Genomic DNA, 20,997 nt, shown 5'->3' with positions numbered 1-20,997 from the left:
ATCAGTGGTGATGGTCTTTGTGATAATGGCGCGGTGATGACAGGTGGATAATTAGCGAGCAGACAGGTGACCACAGGTGTATATCCCATCACAGGTGGACGAGGGCATCATTAACTACGGCTACGGGAACTTTGGGGCGGAGGAGGAGGAGGAGGAGGAGGACAAGAGGAAAAAGATAGCGGAAGAGGAAGCAGAGAAGAACAAGGACCTCCAGCGAATACAGAAGGTCGTGGTGTCGCCGGGGAAAACGAAGGAAGAGGAGACGAAGGAGGAGGAGGAGGAGGAGAAGGAGGAGGAGGAGGGGGAGGAGGCTACTGAAGGAGGGGAGGAGGAGAGTGGAAGCCCTAAGGTGGAGGTCGTCCCCGCCTCCCCCTCCCCCGCCCCCCTTTCCATTCCCTCCGTTGACGAAAATTCCCCTTCGCAGGAAAATCTTGAGTTACTCCTCTCACCTAAAACCCTGGAGTGACCCCCCTTCCCATTCTCTCTCTCTCTCTCTCTCTCTCTCTCTCTCTCTCTCTCTCTCTCTCTCTCTCTCTCTCTCTCTCTCTCTCTCTCTCTCTCTCTCTCTCTCTCTCTCTCTCTCTCTCTCTCTCTCTCTCTCTCTCTCTCTCTCTCTCTCTCTCTCTCTCTCTCTCTCTCTCTCTCTCTCTCTCTCTCTCTCTCTCTCTCTCTCTCAAAATGGACAGTAGAAACCATGTAATAATAATAATAATAAAAAACAGCAACAGCAAAGAAAACGAGTGATATTTTGACTTTATTTTTTGCTTTGTTTTACTTCGCACATTTTTTTGGAAAGTCGAGGAGGAAGAAAACAAGAAGAAGAAGAAGAAGAAGAAGAAGAAGAAGAAGAAGAAGAACTAGAAGAAGAAGAAGAAAGACAACTACAAAATGTGTGACTTCAAATTCCTATCATTATCTCTATCTCTCTCTTCCTTATCATTATTACCATTATTATTACTACTATTACTATTACAATCATTATCACTACTATTAACCCCATCATCATCATCTTGTGTTCTTTGTTCCTTGTTGTCATCGTCGTTGCTGTTAATGATGATGATGATGATGATGATTTATTTATGCAACTCTGTACCGCCGGAATAGACAGGTAAATAGACAGCTGATTAGACAGGTGATCACTAGATGGACAGGTAGACGGTAGCCAGGTGGAGGTAGGACTGACTGTGATAGGTATTCTGGAGTTGTTAGTGAGGCCTTACTGTGTTACTCTCTCTCTCTCTCTCTCTCTCTCTCTCTCTCTCTCTCTCTCTCTCTCTCTCTCTCTCTCTCTCTCTCTCTCTCTCTCTCTCTCTCTCTCGTTTTCGTAGGAGCTAAAATTTACAGTCTCTTTCATTACAAGGTTAACGTATTAATTTCTCGACACACACACACACACACACACACACACACACACACAAACAAACACACACACACACACACACACACACACACACACTACAATAGTGTGTGTGTGTGTGTGTGTGTGTGTGTGTGTGTTACAAAGAAACACACACACACACACACACACACACACACACACACACACACACACACACACGCAAACAAACAAACAAACAAACAAACAAATAAACAAACAAGCAAACAAGCAAACATAAAATCCCTGTCGACATATCACTTTTGAATATGAAAGCAATAATGAAACACACACACACACACACACACACACACACACACACACACACACACACACACACACACACACACACACACACACACACACACACATTCATACATACACTACCCCCCTCCCCCCCCCAAACACACATTCCCATAATCAAAAACACTAGCCCATAAATAGTTAAATACTAAGTCAACCAGTAACCAAGTAAGTAAGGCATAAGACAACCTTTTATACCCCTGCGCCATGTACAGTACCGTAGGAGCAGGAGGAGGAGGAGGAGGCGGAGGTCTGTACGAGGGGGATCATCTCTTAGCAGACGTAGAGAACCGTAGCGCCGTTTTATAGACACTGAGGAGACAACGCAAGACTTAGGGGCGAGAAGGCAGTGTGTTGGAAGGGTTTGGATGCCACTAATAGGAAGACGTGCAGAGGTTGACAGGGAGACAGACACAGCTTAAATAAACAGACACAGAACACAGACAGAAACGCAGACAGGTAGACATAGAATCACATATAGACAAAGAGAAAGGCAGATCAGGTATTTAAATAAGCAAGCAGACAGACAGCTTTATAGACTGAATTATAAACAAGTAAACATAGAGAAACACAGGTAGAAAGATGTTTTAGTAGATTTGGACCGAAACAAGCAGATAAATATAAAGGTAGATAGACCATGTAATTACGTAGATAAACAGGTAAGCACAGGTATATAGATAGGGAGACAGGTAGATAGTTAGCCACAGAAACACAGACTAACACAGGAAGGGAGATTGGTATATAGCCAGAGTGTTAGGTAGGTAGGCAGGCAAATAGAAACACATATAGACAAACAGATATAGATATAGAAAGACAGGAAGGCACAGAAGAAGGCGAAGAGAGTCAAGAATAGAGGTAGACAGATAGACAGACAGACAGACACACATACAGAAATAGAAGGCAGAACAGATATATAGATAGAGGTAGACAGGAAGGCAGAGATGAAGGCGAAGAGTCACAAATAGAGATAGACAGATAGACAGACAGACACACACAGACAGATATTAGACAGGTAGATAGACAGAAACACAGAAATATATATATGCAAACAGACAGACAGTTAAACAGACCGGTTGGCAAAGAAATATGTATGGAAACAAATAGCCTAAAGGTAAACAGACAGACACAGACCATTAAACAGACGGGAGGTTGGCGGAGAAGTACATTTGCAGGCAAGCTAACAGACAGGAAGGGAAAGATATATGTATGCTAACAGGCAGTAGACAGACAGATAAACATAGACAAATTTGAAGATTCCGCCCCAGCAAAAAATATTTAATGTGTGTTCCAAGGAGATTATACATATCTTATTAAGGAGGAAAGGAAGAAAGGCTCCACATATATATAACATTAACTACTTACTGAATAGGGGACTTTTCCTTCTATATAGCGTAAGTATCGTTATACCTACGTTAAGGCAAGAGTTCAGGCTTATACTATAGAAGTGTTCGTTTTCTCTCCATGATATCGTGTTGAAATAAAAGATGCAAAACAGATGTGTGGTTTATTTCCCTTGTCTTTCCTGTTTAATTTGGATGAAGTCTAGAATTGTTTGTTTCATCTGATTTCTTTGCATTCACTCTCTTGTTTCACGGTTCTTTCACCTTCCTCTCCTTTCTTTCCCTCTCTTTTAATCTTCTCCCTACTCTGTCTTTACTCCCTCGCTTCACCCTTTCCTTTCCACTCCCCTACTCACTTCCTCTATCTCCTTTCTTTTCCTCTCTTCTTTCCTTCCTTTTCCCTCTCTTTACTCTTGTTTCACCCTTCCTCTCCTTCCCTCTCCCTACTCTCTCCTCGCTTCTTCTTTCACCAATATCTTTTTCTTTCATTTACTTTTTACCCTCCCTCCCTCATTCTTTTCTTCCTGTAGTATATAGTGATTAACGTAGTAGATGAAGTAGAGTGTAATAGAGAATGCAGTAGATGAATGATAATGACAACACTTTAGGAGCCCCGTTGGGAAGGCTTATGCTCATCACCGCCACAACAACAACAACAAAACCGCCGTGGACGTCAGCTGGCAAGGTGAGGCGGGGCAGGGGAAAGAGCAATACAGGAATTTGGGGTAAAGGGAGAAAAGAAAAGTAAAGATAAGGATGGACGTAAGAGAGTGAAGGACAACATGAGGGAGTGGCGCCACGAAGACAAAACTCCCGACCGTGACCTGAAGTGTGCCGGGCAGCGTGACACACGGCCCTGCCCGGCACCCTTGTCTATGTCGGGGTGCCTTGTGTGGGTCACCTCGCCCTGACCACGTGCTGGATCCTGGGGCGTGTTCCTGTACATTCAGCACATGGTCAGTCTGTTGCATGAGTGCTGACACATGTTCGCCGCCGCCACTGTTTGGGGTGCAGCGTGCCGGTGTCGCGGCCCATAAGTTACAAACGAGGATCTGCTCATGCGCGTGCGAAGTAAACAAACGCAGGGAATTTTCGGCACGTATATGCTGCTAACACACAAAATGCAACTTTAAGGTATCATGTGAACAACTGTACACCTACCAATTAACAAAGATACTCACTATTCACACAAACTAAACACAGTTTTTCTCTTACCACAAACCCTCGAAACCTGTCTATGTGGCCCACTTATAACACACTTTATGCTGTCAGTATATGAAGGCAAACAAACTAGATGATTTATAGCTTAATTAGATTCACACGATCGAGTATGAGTGTCGTTCTGGTCCGCCAAGGCTAGTCCGTGTTTGTTTACCTTGCCCTGGAGTCGCCCGCGCATGCGTAGCTGCTGTTTCTGTAACTTCTGGGCCGTGACACTGGGTTCTCTTGGCCCAGCTGCTCCCTGTTGGAGTGTCTGTTTACTGAGCAGTGGGTCAATGAACACCAAACACCTCCCTCACTAGTTATCAACCAGGCCATAAGGCATTGGCTTACTAAGTAATGATACGTTGCCATCCTCCCCATACTATAATACCTTACCAGTGTAATGAATGAGACTGCCCTAGGCCAGGATTTAACCTTGGCCCATAGATCCATACTTAGCTGGGTTAACCACTACACTACCTAAGCTTATGTGTTTGTTTGTTTAACAATAATCTGGAGCCATATATTGTATTGGTGGATGGATGGAGTTTACTCATTTGGTAGTGTCACTCCCACCTGGTAGTCCCAGACTAGCTGGGAGAGATAAGTGGTCCAACATGCCTGACTGATACACCAGTGAGACTACCTTAACTGTCACTTTTGTTGGAATAGTACTGTTGTCGCCTTTTTGTATGTTCCATTTCTTGCCCTTGAATTGCCTATTTTTGTTGAAAAGGAAAAGTATCTGGACAACAGTTTATTGCACGATGATAGCTACAGGAGGAAAGGAGTGAGTGTATACATTTATCCTAATTAATGTTTCAGGGGCGGAGGAGTGAGGTGCAATGGAGGAGTATGAGCAGAAGATTAACTCTGGCAATGTCTTCCTTCAGAGCCAAGTAAGTGATGAGACTGAGGAGTAAATATTTCATTCTATTCAAATTAAAGCTTGTTAACATGTTTCCTAATCATTGTCATTTCTTCTTCAACATCCTTATCTTTCCTTTTGGAGTTAGACAGGCTATGAATCTCTCCCACTCTTGACAATCATATACTCTCTCTTCTCTGCTGTTAAGCCTTTTCATGTCTTCCTCCACACACCGTCGCCAAGTCACCTTCAGTCTTCCAGCTGGTCTGCTCTCTTCTTCCTCTACCTTTACCTAATCACTCTGTCATTTCTAAAAGTTAAATTCATTGCTCTTATAATTTACTTGTCTCCAGTTTTCCTTGTTCAGCACTCCCTCTCTGCACATTCAATCTTTCACCTGCTAAATCTCTCACCAGTCCACTCTTTTGACACATTTTACTGGTCGTCTCCCCTTGATACCATCTCCCTCAATCTTGCTCTCATACACTTTCCTCAGTAAGTCATCTTCATTTATTCTTCTCACATGTCCAAACCATCTCAGAGCACCATGCCTCACCCCTTAATCTCTTGGCAGATCCTCAAATATTTATGCAGTTGGTATTTATGCCATAATCTCAGTAACTGTATGGCTGATAACATTTCACCTCTTCTGTTCCTCCAGGCCATCACCAAACTCTACGACACTCTGTTGGAGAAGTACAAGATTGAGACAGTTCTGTATGAGGTGAGGAGGCATGCATGTACGTAAAGGTAAATCCAAAAGAAAAGAAAAAAGTAAGCTAAAGTGAAGAAAAGAAAATAGAAAGCAAAGTCAGTGGAAGCAAAGTGAACAGAAAAAAACAGAGCTCAGTGCAGGGTGAAGTGTGCACAGTGTAGTAATTAAGTGTGTGTAGTGAATTATAGAAGTGTAAAGAAGTATCAAGGAGGACCTAAGAAGCGATACAAAGCAGAACAGGTCAAAAGAAGAAGAAGAAGACTGTGTGGGTGTGGGTAGGTAGGTGGGTGGGTGGGTGTTTAGGTTAAGGTGTTCATAGTTTAAAATCCACTTCCACAAAATCAATCTTATATAAAGCATGTTTTGTAGTTGAGCTGAGACCTACCTTACCACTGCTGTTCCTTAGGTTATGTTCACAATAGCTATAGTGAGAGGTATACCCAGTCAAGCATTAAGCATGGTAAGAAGGACATCTGTGCTCTCGTTCATAGTTTAATCAATGCTTGTAAATGTTTAACTGAAATTTTCCTTTTTCTTTTCACCTTTCTTCCAACACTTTACCTCTTTGTCTTGTTCCTCCCCCTCCTCTACTTTCTCCTCCTCCTCCTCCTCCTCCTCCTCCTCCACCTCCTCCTCCACCACCACCCAGACAGAAGAGGTCAAGATCCTATGGAAGACAGCCAACACTGGGGGGGCGACAGAGGCAGCGCTGGCCATGGAGGCGCTGATGACGCTGGTCCGCTCTGGCCAGCTCCCTGCCCCGGCCACACTGCAGAACTTCTTGGCAGATGTGACCAATGCAAAGTAAGCGTATGGGTAAATATTGTGGGCTAGGAACTGTTGCACTAAAAAACTTGCTAGCCGTAACATGAAATCATATAGAGAGAGAGAGAGATTATTTTTTTTTTCTTACAGTAAAGAATACAGCTCAATCAGGGCACACACACACACAAAACAAAAAGATACTAAAAGCCTGTGTAGCCTAATAACTAAATAGGCGATTGAATTTTAGTCAGAGTATTGTGGGAAAGTGCATTTTGAGAACATAAACATAAGGAGTTTGCAAGTGCCCAGTCAGGCTACTCAGGGCAGCTCCTGAGTGGTTTCCCAATGCCCTATATCACCACCCGTCCTCCTTATCCATGAATTCATCTAACATTTTCTTAAAGGTACCAATTGTTTGAGCACTCACCACTTGTCTGCCAGGCTTGTTCCACTCCATCCACTGCTGCATTCATGTTGTTTATTATTTGACATAGATAAGTAACCTAAATGAGGATTTATTGACGTGTACAAAATTTTATCTTGTAAAAAAGTAATTGCATTGTGACTTAAGGATTATCACCCATACATCATGAAACCAATAGAAATGTTTATGATTTATTTAGAATTGCTGTTAATGTAGAAAAAATAGAGAGTACTATATAACTCTGAGCCTTTCTGAATCATGTATAGCACAAAGTAATCATTTGAAAGTTTGTAGAAAATTACTTAAGATCAAGTACAGTACAAATGAATCATTGAAAATAATTAGAGGAAGACAAAGAGTGGAAATGAATGAGCAGAAATGCTTGAGGAAATATTAATAACTTTCTATTTGTTTTCAGGAGCAGTGCTGAGTGGACTTTTTTTGTCATGTTTTTGCCCTTGAACTGTTTCTTCTAATGTAAAAAAATGAATAAATAAGTAAATAAAATAAATTAATGTTTTCCTTCCTCTGTGCAGGTGTCCCAGCGTGCTCCTGCAGGGCGTGACAGAGGTGGTGCTGCTGCTGTCCACCGCTGAGGGGGAGGAGGCGGCCGTCACGTGCCCCTTCACCGGCCCACCCACCGGCCCCACGCACCCCTATGTCACCCTCCTCAGCAAGCGGCAGGACCTGGCGCCGGCCCTGCTGGAGGAGGCCGCCCACCTCCTGCGACACCCTGACAAGAGGTGAGGTGTAAAGGGGGGGTGCTGGACTGACCTCTAACGTTTTGACCCCGTTATTTATTTATTTACTTGACAGTGAAAGAATATTGACTTATTTTATGTGTTGGTATCCTGTCAGTACATTTTTTTTTTTTTTTTTTTTTTTTTTTTACATCAGTCCTTCTTTATGAAATTTGTGTCCATCTTTAGCAGTGAAGGAATATAGACCTTTTTTAGTTTTGAGTTATGATGCCGTTATTAATAGTTTTTTTCTTTTATTTTTATCATTTGCCTTGTCATATCATTCCTCTTATGAAATTTGAGTACATTTTATTTCTTTATTTCTTTAGCACTAAAGGAATATCAACTTTTTGTGAGGTTTTATAGAGTTATTCCATTTTTTTACCTTCATTGTTTGTGTTGTATCATTCGTTTCATGAAAAATATGTCTGATTAGTTTTTGAACTTTTTTCTGGCAATGTTTTTACTTTTATTGGCATTTATTGTTTCTTTGTTTGCTGATTCATCGCTCTCATATAGTTATTTACCTCTCATGTACTTGTGCTTTTATAGGATTTTATGATAGTGTTCCTTTAACTAGGTATTAATTTTTTACTGAGCTAATACCCTCACCACCTCCCCACCACCACCATCCTCACCACCACCACTCACCCTCACCACCTCCACACCACCACCACTGCAGGGTGAGGGAGGGCAGTTCCAGTCAGCTCCGGCCGCTGCTGCTCCACACTTTCTGCCTGACGGAGGGCACACTGTGGCTGGCACGGCCGCTGCTCGCCCTCCTCGCCTCGGCCCAGACGCACCACAGCCTCGTGCCACTGCTCTGCCGCATCGCAACACTCATCAGGGTACTGACTAGCCTCTGGGGGCAATGCATGTCTTTGTGTTTCATTCTTATTTTGTTTATTCAGAGTAATGGCTGGGTGAGAATATAAGTCATTCATGTGTTGCTCACCATTGTCTTGCGCTCATCAGGGTAATGACTAGCCCAGGAGGAGACTTCTGATATGCTTTGTTTCACTCATGTATTCTTTATTCAACAAAGTAAACAATAAGATATAATGAGGAATAAAAAGTCACTTATTTATCTTCATCATCATTATTTAGACTCAAATACTTAACTCTACACACTTAGTTACTTCACTTTGCTCTGAGCTCTGTTTTTCCGTACACTTTGCCGGTGTCTTGCTTTTCTATTTTATTTTCCTTTTACTTTAGCCTACTTTAATTATTGGTCTTTCTCCTTTTATCTTCCCCATCATAGTAATGAGTTCCCCAAGAGGAGATTTGTGATGTATTCCTATTCATTCTTATCTTATTTATTCAGCAAAGTAATGATAAGATTTGATGGTGAATAAAAAGCCATCCACATTAGTCTCACATATTTTTTCATCTTCAGCTTCCACATCAAGGTAATGGCTAGCCTAATAGAAGACACAAGATTTCATGCATTATATTAACCCGGTAGCAGCGACGGGCCAAATTTGTGGCTTTACCGTGTAGCAGCGACGGGCCAAATTTGTGGCTTTACCGTGTAGCAGCAACGGGCCAAATTTGTGTCATGATTTTAACCCCCCAAAATAGATGATACATATATTGATCACAAAAGCTTTGATATATATTATGAAATGGTTTGTGTGAGTGATGATTTTTTCTCATTTTTCTCGCTTAGAGGGACCATTAAAAAACATGATCCCCGCTGCTACCGGGTTAAGGTTCTTTCAATCAAGGAGAAAGACAAAAAGTTCAACAATAATCATCCCTAAGTAACCTCATAACCCCCTACCGGACACAAGAGTTCATGCATTACATCAAATTCGCATCATCAAGGTTCTTTCTATTGAGCATTTACTGTACATCAAACGAGAGGAGATAGATAACAAACTCTCCATAACCATGACCTCATAACTCCCCCATAAGACTCAAGCCATTAAGCATCTCTCAGTGGTCTCCTAACCCCCCCACCATCCCACCCCCAGGACACAAGCCGGGACCACGTGGAGCGCAAGGTGATGGTGCTGACGACGCTGGCCACGATGTCTGTGAGGGAGAACCTGACGCGCCTCCAGTCCGCCATCCTGCCCTGCCTCCTCATGGCCCTCCCGCCAGCCCTGGTGAGTGGGGACTGGGGTGGCACTTGGCTCAGTCCTTCTTTTAGTGCTTATTGGGGTTAGGTTAGGTTTTTGGAGGTTGGTAGTGTGAGGATAGGTTAGTGGGGGTAGGTAGTGAGATCTGTGTTAGGTATATCAAGGGTTGGCATAAAAATAGTAGTAGTTAGTGAGGGTGAAATGGTTGTAGTAGCAGTGGGTTAGGTTAGGATAGTGGGGGTTGGTCGTGTGAGGTTAGGTTAGTGGGGGTTGGTCGTGTGAGGTGAGGTTAGTGGGGGTTGGTCATGTGAGGTTAGGATAGTGGGGGTTGGTCATGTGAGGTTAGGTTAGTGGGGGTTGGTCGTGTGAGGTTAAGTTAGTGGGGGTTGGTCGTGTGAGGTTAGGTTAGTGGGGGTTAGGCAGTAAGAGCTGTGTTAGTCGCGAGCTGAGCAGTAACGATTGAAACTTTTGCTAGCGTGATCCTGTAACATTAGTGCTCCGTCTGTCCCGTGGCACGTTGGGAGGGGCGAACTTGGCTTTAAGGGTGGGAATAGAAGCAGTAGTAGTGAGTAAGTTTGAAATGATTGTAATAGTAGTGGAAATAGCTTGTGGTAGTAGTGTTAGTTGCAATAGAGTCGGTGGACACACCTACCACCAGTATGCACAAACACACACATCCCTGCACACATACACCCAACACTACCAACACTCCTCACACCTGTAACTTCACCTTCCACCTTACCCACAGAAACAAGAACTCAAACACAAACGCACATACACTCAACAGTACCAACACTCCTGACACCTGTCCCTTCACCTTCCATCTTACCCACAGAAACATGAGCTGGAAACAAGAACTCAAACACAAACGCACATACACTCAACACTACCAACACTCCTCACACCTGTCCCTTCACCTTCCATCTTACCCACAGAAACATGAGCTGGAAACAAGAACACAAACACACACACCCAACACAAACACATCTGACACCAGCACACCACACTACTAGTACTATCCCGTCTCCCTCCACCCCTCCCACAGAAACATGAGCTGGAAACAAGAACACAAACACATATACACCCAACACAAACAAACACATCCATAACCAGCACACCTCACTACTATCCCGTCACCCTCCACTCTCCCACAGAAACAAGGGATGAGAACAAGGACACAAACACACATACACCCAATACAACCTCAACCCACCTCACCCTGCACCCTCAGCCTCTTATGTTTTCCGATTCCCGACTGAAAAACTGTCTCCTCCACCCCAATAACTACATTTATTTATAGTTACCGTTGAAAGATTTAATTATTAGCGTCTTTTTGCTATAGTTAACCCGGTAGCAGCGACAGGCCAAATTTGTGGCTTTACCGTGTAGCAGCGACGGGCCAAATTTGTGCCATGATATAAACCCCCCAAAATAGATGATACATAATCTGATCACAAATGCGTTGATATATATTATGAAATGGTTTGTGTGAGGGGTGATTTTTTCTCATTTTTCTCGCTTGGAGGGACCATTAAGAAACATGATTCCCGCTGCTACCGGGTTAAGTGTCTAAAAACGGTAAATACAATGCTTGATATGATAATCTGGCAACACTGCGCTCACCCATCCCTTCACCTTCCACCTCATCCACAGAAACATGGGCTGGGGACGAGGACTCTGGAGCGCGACCTTCGGCTTCTCGGGTCCCGGCTCGGGCGTGGTTGCGACGTGACGGTGTGTGCCTTGGCGGAGGTCCTGCCCCTCACCTCCGGCCGCCTCCAAGTCAGCCTCCTCCAGCTAGGTATGCAGCGGTAGCCTTGATGTTTTGTTTTGTTTGTTTGTTTATTTTTACCTCTAAGCTGTTTCGGTTGCTGTGAAATAAGACGAAGTTAGGTTGTTGTTGAAGTAAAGAGGGAAAGGTTTGAAAATATGTGGTTGGAAGGTAAAAAACTGCAGTGTGGTTGATGAGAGAGAAAGGGACGGCATGAGGTTGATGAGAGGGAGAGAATGCCGTTAGTTTGATGAAAGGGATGGGATTAGGTTGATGAGAGGGAGAGAATGCAGTTAGTTTGATGAAAGGGATGGGATTAGGTTATATTGACGAAAGAATTCCACCCTTCTCTGCCCTCTCACCTTCCCACTCTTCCCAGGCGCCACTCTTCTTGCACACAAGGACGGCAACCCTCTCATCGGGGCGCGCCTTCTTCCCTCGCTGCTCCAGGTCCTCTCCGCCCCCTGCACAGCTGTCCCGGGCCTCACGACTGCCGCTGCTGCCCTCATCTCCCTTGTACAGGCCACACCAGCCCAGGCATCGGCTAACACTCAACTGGCTGGTAGGATTTGTGGATTTTAGAGGTATTTATGTGATTCAGGTCCATGCTATCTTTTTTTTTATTTTTTTTTTTTTACAACAAAGGAGACGGCTCAAGGGCAACAAAAAGAGTGTAGAAAAAAAAGTATTACTCACCGCTCCCACAACAGACAAAAGTAAAAAGTGCCCATAAGAAATGTATTTGATTCATGCAGTAAATATATTCAAAGGCCGCAAAGGAGATCAGTTGGGTTTTCATGAGTATTATTTCACCAGAAGCTTTTTCACACTGCACTTGACTTCTTCATAATGCCTCGCTCAAACAAAGAATATAGAGAAGTGCCAACAATATTCTGCTACTTGAAAAGACAGTGACCCCTAGAAAGGAAAGGTTAGATTAGGTTCCAAAGGCTTCTCGATCACACAAACATCTGCCAACTCTTCATCTTTTCCTCATTTAACATCCTTACTTTACCATATGGGGTTGGATGGGCTATGAATCTGTTTTAGGAGCAGCGAGTAGTGGGCTTTTTTTTATTATTGTTTCCTATTTTTGTGTGCCCTTGAGCTGTCTCCTTTGTTGTAAAAATAAAAAAAATAAAAAAACACTCCTCCTCCTCCTCCTCATCATCATCATTTCGTCCGTTTTCACTTTTCCTGAGCGGTTGGATGCTTTATGGCTCTCCTCCATTCTACTCTGTCTTCTGCCTGATGCTCATCCAATCCCATCAATGCCAAGTCTTCCTGTATACACCTTCTCCATGCTTTCCTAGGTCTACCAACTGGTCTCCTTCCCTCTACCTCTAATCTCTCCAAAACTCCCAGCACTGTATCCTCTCTTGTATCTTCACATGTCCAAACCATCAGAGTCTTTCCCTTCTGAGCACTGTTTCCAGTTCCTCTACTCTCTCCTCCCTGAAGTCCTAGGTCTACCAGCTGGTCTCCTTCCCTCTACCTCCAATCTCTCCAAAACTCCCAGCACTGTATCCTCCCTTGCTCTCTTCACATGTGCAAACCATCGGAGTCTTTCCCTTCTGAGCACTGTTTCCGGGTCCTCTACCCTCTCCTCCCTGAAGTCCTCGGTCTACCAACTGGTCTCCTTCCCTCTACCTCCAATCTCTCCAAAACTCCCAGCACTGTATCCTCCCTTGCTCTCTTCACATGTCCAAACCATCGGAGTCTTTCCCTCTGAGCACTGTTTCCAGGCCCTCTGCTCTCTCCTCCCTGGCGTTCATCCTTCTCATATCTTCCTCCACACACCATCTTCAGGTCATCTTAGGTCTGTCAACTCTATTATATTTTCTTTTACGTATAGGAGTAGTTCTTAGCAGGCTTTCTTTGTCGTTTTGGATTTTACCCTTTAGCTACTGTCTGCCTGTCTGTCTGTCTCTATTTGTCTGTTAGTTAATCTGTTTTTCCCTTTCCTCTCCTCATTTTGCATTCTTTCTTTCTCAGTTGTTTGTCTGTCTATCTCTATCTCTGTCTGTTAGTCTGTTTTTCTCTCCCTCTCTCTCCTTTTCATCATTCATTCTTTCTTTCTCATTTACTTGTCTGCCTCTATCTCTGTTTGTCTGTCTGTCTATCTCTGTCTGTTAGTCTGTTTCTCTCTCCCTCTCTCTCCTTTTCATCATCCATTCTTTCTTTCTCATCTACTTGTCTGCCTCTATCTCTATCTCTGTCTGTTAGTCTGTTTCTCTCTCCCTCTCTCTCCTTTTCATCATCCATTCTTTCTTTCTCATCTACTTGTCTGCCTCTATCTCTATCTCTGTCTGTTAGTCTGTTTCTCCCTCCCTCTCTCTCCTTTTTCATCATTCTTTCTTTCTCAGTTGTTTATCTGTCTATCTCTGTCTGTTAGTCTGTTTCTCTCTCCCTCTCTCCTTTTCATCATTCATTCTTTTTTTCTCATTTTCTTGTCTATCTCCCTTTGCTGTAAAAACTAACAAAAACAACAACGACCCCTCCAGGCAATGAGCACTGGGAGACGCTCTGCTGCATACACCCGAGCCTCGTGTCCTTCCTCCCGGCGCTGGAGTTCTCGGACCGCCTGGTGAAGGACCCGCAACTGGCCTCCGACTGGCTCACCAAACTCGCCGCCTCCGCCAACCAGATCTCCAGCTTCTACCACACCATCGTGACCTCCGTGTTCCTCTACCAGGGCTCCACGCCACAGTCTGTACAGCAGGCTACCAAGGTCTGTGTGGGGAGGGAGAGAGAAACAGACAAAGAGACAGACAGATGGATGGACAGACAGAAAAGGATAGAGATGGACAAGCAACTGAGAAAGAAAGAAGGAATGATGAAAAAGGAGAGAGAGGGAGAGAGAAACAGACTAACAGACAGAGATAGACAGACAGACAGAGGCAGACAGACAACTGAGAAGGAGAGAACGCAAGAAGAAAAGAGGATAGACAGAGAGAAATTAAGATAGAGAAAATATGAGACAAAGACATGCAGACAGACAGACAAAGAAAGAGAGAATGAGAAAGAAAAAAGAGAAAAGACAGACAGACAAGAGAAACAAAAAGGAGAGAGAGTAAGAGATACAGACAGACAGAGAGAGACAGACACAGACAAACTAAAAAAGAAAGAATGCAAGAAGGAACGACTAAGGGAGACAAACATACAGACAGACAGAGACAAGCTAAGAAACAGAGAATGAGAGGGATAAAAAGAGGAGAGACAGCAAGACAGGCAGACAGACAGAGTACAGCAGAGAGAGAGAGAGAGAGAGAGGGCTGTATTTTAAGACACCATCGCTTCTTACATCAACTATTTCTAAAGGTCAAAGAAGGGATCAATCGGGTTTTCATAAGTGTTTTTAAGGTTCATGGCGCAGAAGAAGGGTCAAACTACCACCAGGGTCATAAAACTACCCCTGGAAAGGCCTACAGCTCCTACGAAAGCCATGTCAAATATGTGAACTTGGGCAACGAAATGTTTTAAAATACAACCCAGAGACCCCTCACCCCCCTCTTCAGCCCTCACCATCCTGTCTTCCTCTTGGGTGCTGGAGCGAGGTGATGAAGCAGAGCCTGGCGCTGGAGTGTTCCCCATGGTGCTATACCGCGGGTACCGCCCTGGAGGCTGGGCCGGACCCTGCAGCGCCTCACCATCCTCTACACACTCCTCCTCTCGCCCGTCAACAAGGCAGGTGTCCCCTATGCTCGTAACTCAGGACCCGTTTTTTTTTTCTCTTTTTTTTCCAGCTAGGGAGGCAGCTCAAGGGCCAAAAAAAAATCTAACAAAAGTCTCGGATCCTTTAAGCTCTCATGGCGAATATTTCCAAAGGGCAACAAGGAGAGATGCTTGTTCTCTTGAGTGTTTTTTGTTCTTTTTTTCAGCACAGAGAGCAATTCAAGGCCAAAAAAAGAAAATATATAAGAAAAAAAGCCCACTAACTGTTGCTCTCATGTAGCGATCAGTATAGAGTGGCCAAAAGAGAGGTTTATTGTGTTCACGGTGCAGAAGTCTCGTCAAACTATCACTAAGCCTATAGAACTTCCCCTGGAAATACCCACAACCTCTACAAAAGCCGTACTCACAAAAATACATATTTCCGAAGGCCACAAAGGAGATTATGTTGGGTTCTCCTGAGTGTGTTTCGTGCTCGTGGTGTAGCCTTGTTAAACTACTACTTGGCTTATGGAACTGCCCTTGGAAGTACATAAAACCTCTGCAGAAGCCTTACCAAGTGTGGGTGTGCTGGTCGCTCCCTGAAATCTTTGAGAATATTGGCCGAACACTTTTCTTCTTGGTGAGGCATCCTGTTTGGTGATCATTGTAATTTGATAGCTGAGTTTTCTTACATCTTCATCTATCTATCTCCCTATCTACTTTATGATCCATTCCCGAGAACTGCATTGTATTTCATTATTATTATTATTAGTAGTAGTAGTAGTAGTAGTAGTAGTATTTTTTTCCTTATTAGGAGATATGTTCTTTCTCTTAGCTCAGTATTAACCGCCCTAAAATAACCAAGAGGGATGAAGATGTTAACACGACACATTCTCCTTCTCATTAGCTAACTATTCGCCCACTGGAAGGAACTAATATAAAGTTAACCTGCCACCTCCTCCCTCTCTCAGCTGTGTGTGGGTCAGGTGCTCAAGACCCTGATGGCGCTGTGGTCGTCCGGGTCCCTCCGTCCGCTGGTGCTGCGTCTGGTGCACGACCTGTGGAAGGTGGAGCCGCGGACCTACTCCTACCTCTCCCGCTTCCTCCACGACAAGTCCATCGACACCACCGAACTGCAGATTGCCCGCGCCTTTGTGGTGACCAGCGTGTGCAAGTCCAAGTGAGTCTGGGGCTGTTTTTGTTTTCTCTTTTCTCTTTCTGTCTATCTCTCTGTCTCTTTGCCTCTGTCTATCTTTTTTGTCCTTCCTTTGTCTTATTCTTTTCTTTGTGGTGATGATCATGTGTACGTCCAAGTGAATGTGTGGCTGTTTTTTTTGTTGTTGTTTTGTTTTGTGATATACTTTTTTTCTCTGTCTATTTGCCTCTTTTTTATCTCTTTTTTTTTTTTTGTTTTTTATTTATTTATTTTTTTTTTTTTTTTGGTGACCAGTGTTTGCAGGCTCAAGTGACTGCATGGTTTGTTTGTTTGTCTGTTTATTTTCTATCTCTGTTTTTCACCTCCTTTCTCTGTCTGTGTTTGCCTTTTTTTTTTCTCTGTTTTTCCTCTCCCTGTTTTTCACCTCCTTTCTCTGTCTGTGTTTGCCTCTTTTTTTTTTCTCTCTGTTTTTCCTCTCCCTCTCTTTTCTTGGTGGGGAGCAAAGTGTGCAAGTCCAAGTGTGTGTGTTTGTATGTTTGTTTGTCTTCTGTCTCTGTTTGTCTTTGTTTCTGTTTGTTGGCCTTGTTTTTTTTTTCTTTGTCTGTTTGTCTATCTCTTTCTCTGTCTTTGCTTGTCTGTCTTTTCTCTCTGTGTTTCCTCTATCTTCTCTTTCTCTCCTCCACTAGCACCACCTCCTATCCCTTTCTTCTTTTGCTTGATGTCTATGTTATCTATCTTTCATTTGTCTTTTCATTTTCCTTATTATCTCTCTTTCCTTTTCTCTCTCCTGAACACTGTCACCTTTCTTTACTCCAAGTTCTTCCTATTTTTTGTCATTATTATTTTTCTTTATTTCTCTCAGCACACCTTCACCTGTACCTCATCACCCCTAAAACACCTCACACCCTTTCCTTCCTCCAGGCCGGCCCAAGCACGGCGGGAGCTTCTTCCTCCTCTCTGGTTTCCTCAGCCAGGTGCCATGGGGAGCAGGGGCAGCACAGACCACCTCATTGCCTTACGACGGCATCTACCACCTCTGTGCCAACCAAGTCATTGACCTCCGCGCACCACCTGAAAGTCGTGGCCCCCCCAAGCTGGTGAGGGACAAGCGGCCGAGGGGTGACGGAGGATATGTCAGCTGCTGGCCCTCATCCCAACACTGAAGGTGGAGAGTGCGGGTATGAGAAGTTCACGTCCGACTGCACCTCATCATCCTCTGGAACTGGGCGGCCTCCACAGGTATCTGCCATGCCTTAGGTTGTCTGTGGAGCTTTAGTTGGTGTTGGAGTGCCTCACCTTCCTGTAAGACTTGGCTGCTTCACTCAGGCCTCCCGTCCTCCTTAGCTTGTCTTAGCCTCACAACCTTTGAAGAGGCTTAACTGCTTTGCTCAGGCCTCCATCACACCGTTAATTTGTTCTTTTATGGAATATGTTCTCATTTGGTGAAGTAATTGTAAGTATAAGGTCATTCCAGGGTTGGGTTGTTTCTGATTTACTCAGGTCTCTACCCACACCCTAGACTTGTTCTCTTTACTGTGAAGTTAGGAATCTCATGTAAGAATCATGTTTCCATTTTGGGGTATTATTGTGAATATAAGTTCACCTTGGATTGACCCACCAATCTCTAGGACTGGGCTGATTCATGGAGGTCTGCCATCCTTGAAACTAACCTGTCCTTGTGGCATCCCTTTGTCTGTTGTCAAAGTGTTTTTTGAGTTTGGTGAAAGAGTGTTGCCTCCTCTTACTTGATGACAGGAAGCCCATTGGCCTGCATGTGAGAGGTCAGGTTACTTTTTACTTTATTACTTGTGTGAGTGTAGTCTGCATGGGGTTCCTCACTACACTCACTCTCCCATCCTCCCCAGGTCCCTCTCAGTGGTGAGAGGCAGCCTATGAAGCCCTGGAGAGATTTCCTTATGACAGCTACACCCTCAAGATATGTACTGCATGCAGTCGGCAGGGACACCAGCTGCCGCCAGCAAGGCGGCCACGCCCAGAGTGCATGCATAGCCTGAGGGGCGTGCTGAGTCGTCCCGGCCTGGGCTGGATCAAGCTGATAGCAGGCTGCCCGAGGGGCCACCTGGGTCTGCGTGGAGAGTTTTGTGAAAAGTCTTGTGGCACGGAGGTGGCAGGCGCTGCCCAGGGGATCTACCTCCCACCGGCTGTGCAGAGCCAAGCGGCGGGCGTCAGGGCCACACGTGGGCAGCCTGAGCCTCCCAATTATAACTTCTTCAGAGACAACTCAACCTCAGGATACTGGTCAACTTCCTCATGGAATGCCCTGCCAAAATGGAGAGCTGTGATGACCCCACAGGAAGGAGGCGGCTGCTGAGGCTGCATGCTGATCATGGCGGCGCTGGGCCAGTCACTGTCTCGACCATACCCTGTCCTCAACTGGGTTTCCTGGAGAAGGTGCTGAGCTCAGCACATGCACCGCCAACTATGGTGGACAAAGCGCCTCCGACACAGCGTCTTCCAGATCATGTTGAGGCAGTGCAACAAATCCGGGTCAGCCAGCGCCATCATCACCCAGTGGCTGACACCCAACACTGGCAGCGCCCTCACTCAGGAGGACGAGGTGGTGCTGTTTGGCCTGCTGGACCACCTGGGGCGTAGCCTGCCCCCGACGGTGCTGCAGCCCTTCCTGGCACATGTTTTCAAGCAGCGCCGGGAAGACTCACTTCACATGAAGGTGCTGCTAGAGGCCCTGCGTCCCAACCTGACAGCCGACTTCATCTTCGACACCAACAGGAATGTGCTGAGCAATGCCGTGGAGGCGCTGAATGAACCCACATGGACCCCCACCCCGTGAGGAGCTATACCTTCGCTCTACAAGGCCTCGTTGCCGACCTGCAGAAGCACATCGGCGGCTGACTTCCCCGTCGGCGCCTGTGGTGGGAGGTGACAGGCGAGGCTGTACCCGGCGCTGCCTCGTGCTCACTGCCACGTGGCAGGCGTGACCAGAGGAGCTGGCACTGCCCGTGGCTCAACGACCTGGTGCGGACTCTGCTGCCACGCTGCCCGAGACCGCTCACCTCTTGCGGGTGATGTCCTCCACGCTGGTCACCGCTGCCAGGTCACCGAGGCCACCACCTGGTTCCTACAGCTGCTGGGCGCCTGCAGGAGGCACATGAAGAAAGCAGGCGTGGCCGATGATCTGGTGGCGGCACCACGAACAGAGGCAGCTCGTCAGCTTCTACCTGGACCTGCTGGTGATGAGCCTGGTGGTGTGGTCCGGACTGTGGGCAACCAGCAGCAGCATGGAGGTGCTGGCTGACACGCCCCCTCAGGGACCACCTCCTCCTGCCCTCCTGGTGACACTCTCAGGCCAGCGATGGAGTGGAGAGACCCTGATGCAGCTGCACAGGTTGGCTGGTGTCCTGCTGCACACCTGCTGAGCCAGCACTCGGCCATCCTACCACCTGGCCTCACCCATCCTGCTGCTGGCCACACGCATCAACCCCAGCCTCACCCAGTCCATGTGGAACAAAGTCATTACGCTCCTTGTAGTAAACCCGATTTGATTCATGCAATGTGGTTTCAGGAGGTGCTGTGCCTTCATGCATCAGCCACCTCTGATGTATTCCATATCACTTGTTGCCAGCCTTTCTCAACTTCCTTGGCTCCTTTTGCAGCTTCTACAGCTTTGTTCCAAGAAGCAGATCCAGGGGGCTACTGGGAATTATAACCTTGAGGAATTGAAGTCAACAGGCTTCCTTTGCAGTCTTAGTTCCTGTTAGTCACTGGTCGCCTTGTGTTAAGAGGGTGAGCAGTGGGTGTTTGTTCAGCGATGGTTTAGGTTTTATATGTCAACAAGCCAAATATTGCCTTCACATCATGGGAATATTCACTGTTTACTGGCCTGTCATTATTGTTCATTATTGCTGCTGCTTGTTATCTTACTTTACTTAAATTCTTTCATATGCTTTATTACTATTATTCATCAGCCCCAGAACCTGTCAGCACTCTTTCAGCTACCTCAGTCCCTCACACCCCTTCAGCACTCCTCAGCACCCTTAAAGCTGACCTCACCACCCTTCAGCACTCCTCAGCAACACTCAGCACCCCTTAAAGCTGACCTCTCCACCTTCAGCACTCCTCAGCAACACTCCAGCACCCTTAAAGCTGACCTCACTCCACCCTTCAGCACTCCCTCAGCAACCTCAGCACCCTTAAAGCTGACCTCCCACCACCCTTCAGCACTCCCTCAGCAACACTCAGCATCCTTTGCTTCTCCCTCAGCACCCTTCAGCACTTCCTCAGCAACACTCAGCACCCTTAAAGCATCCCTCACTTCTCCCTCAGCATCCTTCAGCACTTCCTCAGCACCCTTCAGCACCTTTCAATACCCTTCAGCAGCCCTTGACACCTCTCTACAGCCCCTCTCTATACTAGCACCCTCATCACCTTTCAGCATCGTTCAGCACTATTAACTTTTCTCAGCACCTTTACACCCTCTACAGCCCCTCTATCTATATTAGGGCACCCCTCATCACCTTTCAGCATCGTTCAGCACTATTAACACTACTCAGCACCCCTTTACACCCCTCTACAGCCCCTCTCTATACTAGCACCCCTCATCACACTTCAGCATCG

The 20,997-nt window shown here is 45.7% G+C and overlaps 1 protein-coding gene and 1 pseudogene across 1 annotated transcript in view; both read left to right on the top strand.

Moving 5' to 3' along the window:
- LOC127005287 (uncharacterized) overlaps positions 1-552 on the top strand; it is a 33,150-nt gene extending 32,598 nt beyond the window's left edge. Inside the window, exon 7 of the mRNA XM_050874081.1 lies at positions 95-552. Coding sequence (XP_050730038.1) covers positions 95-466 — 372 coding nt within the window. The 3' untranslated portion in view covers positions 467-552. The remainder of the gene's footprint in view (positions 1-94) is intronic.
- Positions 553-3,651: 3,099 nt separating this feature from the next.
- LOC127005286 (focadhesin-like) lies at positions 3,652-19,925 on the top strand (annotated as a pseudogene).
- Positions 19,926-20,997: the final 1,072 nt, after the last annotated feature.

This window comes from Eriocheir sinensis, chromosome 29 (assembly GCF_024679095.1).
Source record: "Eriocheir sinensis breed Jianghai 21 chromosome 29, ASM2467909v1, whole genome shotgun sequence".
Classification (NCBI taxonomy): domain Eukaryota; kingdom Metazoa; phylum Arthropoda; class Malacostraca; order Decapoda; family Varunidae; genus Eriocheir; species Eriocheir sinensis.
This window is presented reverse-complemented; position numbering and strand designations above follow the sequence as displayed.